Consider the following 7604-nt stretch of genomic DNA (forward strand, 5'->3'; position numbering starts at 1 on the left):
CTCGTTGCTCCTTGCTCTCTATGCCCATGCTTTTTGTGCACCAGCCTCTATCGTTCTATCGCTTGTTTCTGTCTGGTGACAGTTTTTTAAATGGCTGTTTCCTCTTCCGTTTCCGTTGCGTTTGACTTGCCTGCACGTAAATTGTGTGCCACTTCAGTCAGTCGGTTTCCGTTTTTGTGTATACCCTGTGCTTGTGATGATGCGATTGGATCAGCTACAGTGATATTCATTAGAGCTGCATATTTTGATACCATTTTTGATTTCTTCAATCGATTAATATCGATACAAAATATATTTATATTTGTTAGGAAGAGTTAGAGCGACAAAATAATTTTGTTGATATTTGCAATGGTGCACAGGGTATCCCCAGTCGTGCACTTCCTCCCCTTATTTGTTTTTACGCCTGAGTCTTTTGTCGCTGATGTTGGCGGTAAATTTTACTACAATGCATTTATAATCTTTTTCACTTATCTTTGCATAGTTTCCTCTTGCGCTGGCAAAACTTTTTACGGTCTCAGGTTAAAAGTGGCATCATACATTTCCAGCAAGAGCCTGCGCTACCCCTACACCCGCCCCACGCAAACTACCCCCGCACTACCCGTACTCAAGCATTGAGAACTAACTCGTTGAAATGAATGAAAACTTGCAAAAAGGTTGCGACTGCAAACGCAATTCTCTGCTCAACACTCGAGTTTTTAACCTGTCGACAATCTTTTGACAGATTTATGAGTTAATTACGCGGCGCAGCGATATTAAGGTAGAGAATTCTGAACAGCGACACCTAAGCTCAGATTTATTTGAATTTGTTTTCTGGACTGACAGATCTCTGGGTTAGTTATCACATCACAACAAAATAAATGTATATATATATATATATAAATTTATATTTATAAATATATAAAAATTTTTATAAAAAATATTTATACAAATTCTGAAGTAAATGTTTTATATTTTGTTAATAGTTTAAAAGTTGCTAACGGTTTTTTTAGTGTAAGTAAGCAGCGTAAACGAGGTGTGTTACGGGATTTGTGGGCATATCAAGTAAAAAGTGTTCATATAGAGGTTGAAGGGATATAGACTCTACATAGTTTATATATAATAATTCAATTTGCTTTAGCTTAGACATGGCTTTCAAATAACAGTACCTTAAGACTAGCACTCATATCAAATTGATCTACTTTTTGTATATCTTATATATTTTTTATATACATATATATATATATATTCCATTATATCGACGTCCTATTGCAGTTCTTTTCGATCTTCGGTTTTTTTCTCTCATATGTTTTGAGCATTCGATTAACTCATGGCTGATGACAAAAAGCAACAGAAGTCAAAGCACCCTCGCAAATCTCCTCTGGGCCTCTCGCCCAAGGACTTGGCTAGCAGTATACCCATGCTCCTCTGGAAGCTGGGCGTCGCTCTCGGCTGCAAGCGAGCCAAGGTGGAGTATGGCAGAGCGTTCGTCAAACCGGAAACTCAGATGAAAATTAAACTGAATGATTTTCGGCAACGCTTCAAACAATTGCAGTCAACGACAGATTTGCAGGAGCAGTGTCTTCAAGAGCACCGTTATAAGCTCTTTTTGCATCTGTATCGGCTACTTTTACGACTTGAGCCAAGCGAAACAAAACGCCAACAATACCTCGCATTTTGCTACCATCTGTTCGATGAGGAAAACCCACAGAAAATGCAGTTAGAGGGCAAGCTGAGGTATCAGGAAGACTTTACCGAGAACCTCATTTGCTTGGCCCAAAGCGTGCTGCACTTGAACGAGAAGGAATTGGAGATCAGTTCGTCAAAAGGGCGAACTGGTGTAGTTCTTGAAATGGGTTTTCTCTATGTTATGTGTAAGCCTGTCATAGTCCGTTGTCAGTTCAAGGGTTTGCGCTGGGAGCGAGCAGTCTGTGAGGTAAACTATATTGGAATGAATCGAAATGCTACCAATGAACAGAAGCTGATCAGAGATAAAGGCTTAAAGATCATTTATATGGCGCACTCGAAGAGTCCACAGCAACCTTTTCCGATGAGCTCCGATGTGATGCTCTGCGAAGATATCGAGAGCCAGATGAGAGCATATGCTCATGTACGGCAACCAAAAACTGGTAAGGCAAACGAGACCAAGAAATCTACCGAAAACTATAAAAATGTAGAGTAATTACATATAATAATGCAATTTACAGCTGAAAAGAATAGAAATCCTTTGAGCTTTCTCCGAGAGACCTGTGAGGTGGGCACTCAGTTTATGGGCGCTGTTCCAGCTGTGGAGCTATATAAGAACAGCAAGAGCGTCTGCGAGACCTCAGATGTGAGCAGTCAGTTTGCGGAGCCCCTGGAAACTGTTGAGCTATATGCGAATTCTCAGAGTATCAGGGAAACATCCGAGCTGGGCATAGATCTATGTGTATATCTGCATTCGAACAAGTCTCAGCAAACGGACACTTCGACCACGCAGCTGGATCAGGGCGTACAAACGTATCGAACCGAACCGAGTGCAGATATTTCCACAACTACCGATGATTTGCTTACGGGGCTATCGATGGATACGACAACTACGGATAAGGGAGCAAGTACGACTGCAAGTGAAGGCAAGATCAATGGATTGATTAAGCAACAAGGATCGACAGAGACAGATGACTTAAGCACTCTGCTCGATTCCACGCTGTGCCCATCGTCACTGAATGAAATGCGATTGAATTTCATATTGACAACATCTGAAGAGCTGCTACCAGATATCGTTTACACCAGAATAGAGGAGGAGCAAGCGACCAACGATAGTTCGACAGTGATGCACAAATCGATAAATTCAATATCGACACTGCCCCAAGATAATTTAGCATCCACAAGCGAGGAATTCAAAGATTGGATCTACACGGCATCCGAGGAATTGTTGCCAAGAATCAATCAGCCAATCATACAGCAAGAGCTTGCGCCGAGCATGACGATAATACAGAGCGGTTTCATTACTTCAGAGCCCACCTACAGTGGAGAGTCACCGATTCGCATACTGTCTACTAGGGAAACAATAGAAGATGCCACACAAGATACTAATACGCCGCCAATAGATACGTCGGACTCACAACAAAAGCAAGAAGTAAGACCCGAAGGACCGAGAGAAGAACAATTAAGCTTGCATGAAATAACCCCTCCTCCTAATTCCAAAAGTGGTTTCTACTTGAAGCAAATATCTAAAGACAGCAGTTGGCAATACAAACAACTGCCAAATATCGATAAGTCGATAGTTTTCTCAGAAATCGATCAGTCACTTGTAAATGATAAACGTAATTCTAAAGAAATATGTATCGATAAGTCACCAGAGCTCAATAAATCTATGTCAGCTAAGCTCTTGAACGATAATCAATCGATAGCCGATCAAGAAACAACGTGTGCAACCGAATACTCAAAGGAAGCGAGTGGAGAGCTTGAACAGGGAAGTCATTCGGCGACTGACGAAGAATCATCTTCAATGGATTCCTCAAAAGTAGTGATTGGGGAGCTTCAGTCGGTAGATCAAGCAATGATACTAACGCCCAAACAGTCTCCGTTTGTGATAGAGTCCGAGGATGTTTGTGAAGAAACGGATCCCTCAGTATTGGGCAATGGGAATGATTTAAAAGCGGAGAACGAATCGAACTGTGAACAAAAATTGGCACCTCTTACCGATACTTTAGGCATGCTAGTGCTAACCACTGAAATGCTTGCTAAGATTCATAGTCAGTTGGCTCAGCTAAAAATGGTGCCGAATCAATTGATAAAAAAAGACAGATCGAAAAATATCGATTGCAACCAATGGAAATATCAACAGGAAACTGAGAAATCAATTGAAACATCACCAGAGTCGATACCAGAGTCATCTCTTCTAGACGAAACAATTAAAAATGCAGATAGTCGTACGCAGCTACAGCAGCTCATGGATCAGTTTCCACAGATTGCAGAAATACCAACTGAAACTCCATCGGTATTTACCGAGGACTCTCCGGCTGCCCCAGTGATTTGTCAATTGCAAACTAAAGAAGAATCTGGGACAAGTTTGCTTGAGATCGATTTGTCGATAAATCATCAAGATTGTTTACCTGATAGCCCTACGATTTCACAACTAGATGACTTTAAAGATTCTGAAGAGGAAATGTTTCTAAAACTTGAAGGTGCATCCAAGACGTCTCTGCCGATAGATCAGCTGGAATCGGTCAGAACAGAAGGTCGATCGATGTCTTCCGAAAATTTTCTGTCCGCTCCAGTCGTTTGCCAAAATAATCTGGGTGCTGAAGAAAAGAAATGTAAGCAAGGCTTACGAGAAATCAATCAATCGATAGACCAGCAGCATATCCTCAAACCTCTGCATGCCAATGAAAGAGAAATCATTCAAGATGTTGAACCGGTTCGACGAGATCAACACAATTTGGTGCCTCATAGACAGATAAGAGAGGCCACCTCCGTCTTTGCCGATTACTCTTTATCTAAGACACCTAGGTGGCTGACGCAAGTGGAAGCTGAAGCAGAATCCGAGGTTCCTGCGCCGGAAGTCAAAATGCCCTTAAAGCCCGATTACCCATCGTTAGATTGGTCGCAGGAATCGGAGCCATTGACTGACACACACAGTGTAATAATAACGAAAATTAGGAATTTTATAAAAATGTTACAGCCAACCAATCAGGCGCAATTGGCCGCCGATGGACCGATCAAAGATCAGGCTCGCTTGGAAAATCAACTAGAGATTAAAGAAGCAGCTGTGAAAATCTCGACAGAGATCGAGCAGTCCTTAAGCCAACAAGAGTTGAAACTTGATAATCAATCGATATCGAAAAAAGATATGATAATGTGCAAAGTTTCTGCAAATGCGATCAATCAAGATGCTGATAGGCTAACAGGGATGAACATAAATGAGGGAGGCTTGCCATTCGATCAATCGATAACGCCGGCAGCGATAGCTTTACCAGCCAAGCGGCAGCACCAGCGCCATGTCATAGCCGCCTCTCCCTTCATCATCAAGCAATTCAAGTGCAATCCCTCGTATCAATGCTCGCCCCTGCAGCCCGACGGGCCCAATTTCTACGAGCAGTGGAAGCAGTTCGTCGAGATCGTGGCCACACAGACGAGTTGCCCCGGTCCGATCATAGATGTCGCTGCAATCAAGCGCCGGCTCAAGGCCTACCTGCGGTGCATGCGAAAGCAATACGCCTACCAGCCGGACGAGTGCTTGGAGGCGATTGGCAAGTGCCAGCTGCAGCAGCTGCTCACCTCTGACGAGCTGGAGCAATTCGAGACCCTGCGCTGGCAGCAGCGCGATCGCGGCATAGCCGTCCGGCTGTCGCCCGAGGAGCGACTGGGCGATGCCCTGCACGCGCTGCTCGGCTACGAGTGCCAGCAGATGCGCGTCTCGGCGCTGAGTCGACGGCTCATGCTGCGCTCGCCGCATCACCAGAGCAGCATCAGCGAGTCCTATGTGCTGCTCGCCCTGGCCGAGGTGGGCTACTACTACAAGTGCCTGCAGCAGCAGCAGGAGGTTCTGCTGCAGCGACTGGGCGAATATGGACGGGCGCTGGCTCCTTGTCTGATGGCCGAGCTGCAGGCGTACTCCCGATTCTACAAGCGGCACAAGGAGCAGCTGACCAGCCTCACTCAGGTGTACCATCAGTCGCGCAGCTACGTCCATCGTTTCCAGTGGCTGCTGCAGCTGTGCGGCGAGCTGAGCCACCAGCCGTCCCCGCTGCAGTATCTGCAGCTGCAATTGGGCCTGGGCAACGCTGGCTACGATGAACTGCTCAAGCAGTGGATGGAATGCGCCGCCGAGCCGCTGCTGAAAAGGATTCGCGGCTGGCTGCAGCAGGGCGAGCTGCTCGAGGGCGACTTCTTCATTGTGGAGCACGCTGCTGGCAGTCAGATCCAGAGCTATTGGCTGCAGCAGTTTGAGCTGCGGCCGGAGCGATTGCCGCACTTCCTCAATCCACATCTGGCCCGGCAGCTGCTCGCAACCGGCCGTAATCAGCACTTTTCCCGGCACTTTTTGGCCCGGCAACTGGAGCTGGTGGTGCAGGAGTTGGAGCTGGAGCAGCAGCTGGCGTCGGCCTGCCACAGCAGCTTTCGGGAGCTGGACGAGCAGCCGCTGGTCGAGCTAATTGGCACGTTGCAGCTGGACACATCGCGGCAGCTGTTCGAGCAGCTGCATCAGTTGCGGCCCAATCCCCTGGAGCTATTGAGTCGGCTACATCAATATCTACTGCTCAGCGATGTGGAGTTCGTGCGCGAGATGATTGAGCTGCTGGAGCCGTTGCTGGAGCAGCCGGCCGAATGCTATTGTGCCACACAGCTCAACAACAGGCTGGAGCAGCTGCTGGTCGCCCACAACAAGCCGCTCTATGTGGCCAGGGGGGAGCAGCAGGGCAGCCGCTGCTGGTGCTGCTTCCTGCTGCGCTGGCAGCAGCCGAGCCACTGGAAGACCCTGCTGGGCGAACGGCTCGCTCACTATGAATCGTGCTTTGTCTGCCTCTGGCAGCTGCACTATTCGGACTATGTACTCAACGAGCGGATCCGACGACAGCAATCGCATTTCTCGGAGCGCGTCAATCTGGAGCGCTTTCCGGAGGCGCGACAGGTGCGGGATCACTTTGATCAGCTCATCGATCGGCTGCAGGACTTTATGCTGCAGTTGCGCAGCTACATGCTTGAGAATATACTGGACAGCGCCTTCGAGGAGCTCTACCTGGGCTGCAATACGGTGAAGACTCTGGACGAACTGCTCCAGCTGCAGGGCTCGTATATGGAGAAGATCCTGAAAGGACTGTGGCTAACTCGAGATAACGCCAGGTTGCGTCTGCTACTGATGCAGCTGTATGAGCCCATCTTCCAGCTGGACGTTGTGCAGCAGAAGTTTCTGTCGCTCTGCCAGCGCTTCTCTGCCGACGAGATGGCGCAGCGGCAGCAGGAGCTGCGCAGGTGCTGCCAGACAACCTGCGATGCCATACACGATCTGGAGCAGGACTTTCAATTGGCTCTGGCCAACCTCCTGCTGGCCCTCTACAATACCAATGAGCCGCAGGCGTGTGCCTTGGCCAAGAAACTGGACCACAGCGGGTTCTACGAGCAGCGGTATAAAGAATTGAAAATCGTGCACACTTTTCGCTATCAACGAAAGATCCAAATTCAAAAGAACTCTCATTTGGCAAATCTCTAAAAAAAAAAAAAATCGAATATGCGAATGCTCAAGAAATTTTAATTTATTTTTTAGTTTTATCCTTCTATTTTCTGAAACTCGTTTTTGGCAATATTGAAAATTATAATTTTTTATCTATTATTTTTATTGCAGTGTATTTTAAAAATGTAAATTAAATTTGATATATTTATTACCAAAAATATGGGGTTAGTTTATTTTATTTTATTGTTATATTACTTCTAATAACATAAAATATTCAACTAGTTTCATATTTAAAAATAGTTAATATTCAATTTATTTAATTTTATTATCTACATTTTTAAACTATTTTCAGTTGAGTAGAAAATTTAAAATGAAATTATATGATAAATTATATTTTCCCTTTTGTTATGTATATAAGTTTAGTATTTGAAAGAATTTTATTAATATTTTAAATCTCAACTATTAAACCTGA

At 45.5% G+C, this 7604-nt stretch overlaps 1 protein-coding gene across 1 annotated transcript; it reads left to right on the top strand.

Annotated features, from left to right (window-relative positions):
* The first annotated feature begins 891 nt into the window (after positions 1-891).
* On the top strand, positions 892-7293 carry LOC6576404. Its single transcript, XM_002002358.4, has 3 exons — positions 892-990; positions 1252-2105; positions 2184-7293. Exons 2-3 carry the CDS (start codon positions 1307-1309, stop codon positions 7169-7171), a joined length of 5787 nt encoding a protein of 1928 aa, XP_002002394.2. The 5' UTR covers positions 892-990; positions 1252-1306; the 3' UTR covers positions 7172-7293.
* Positions 7294-7604: the final 311 nt, after the last annotated feature.

Source organism: Drosophila mojavensis, unplaced genomic scaffold, assembly GCF_018153725.1.
Source record: "Drosophila mojavensis isolate 15081-1352.22 unplaced genomic scaffold, ASM1815372v1 contig_36, whole genome shotgun sequence".
In the NCBI taxonomy this organism is placed as follows: Eukaryota; Metazoa; Arthropoda; class Insecta; order Diptera; family Drosophilidae; genus Drosophila; species Drosophila mojavensis.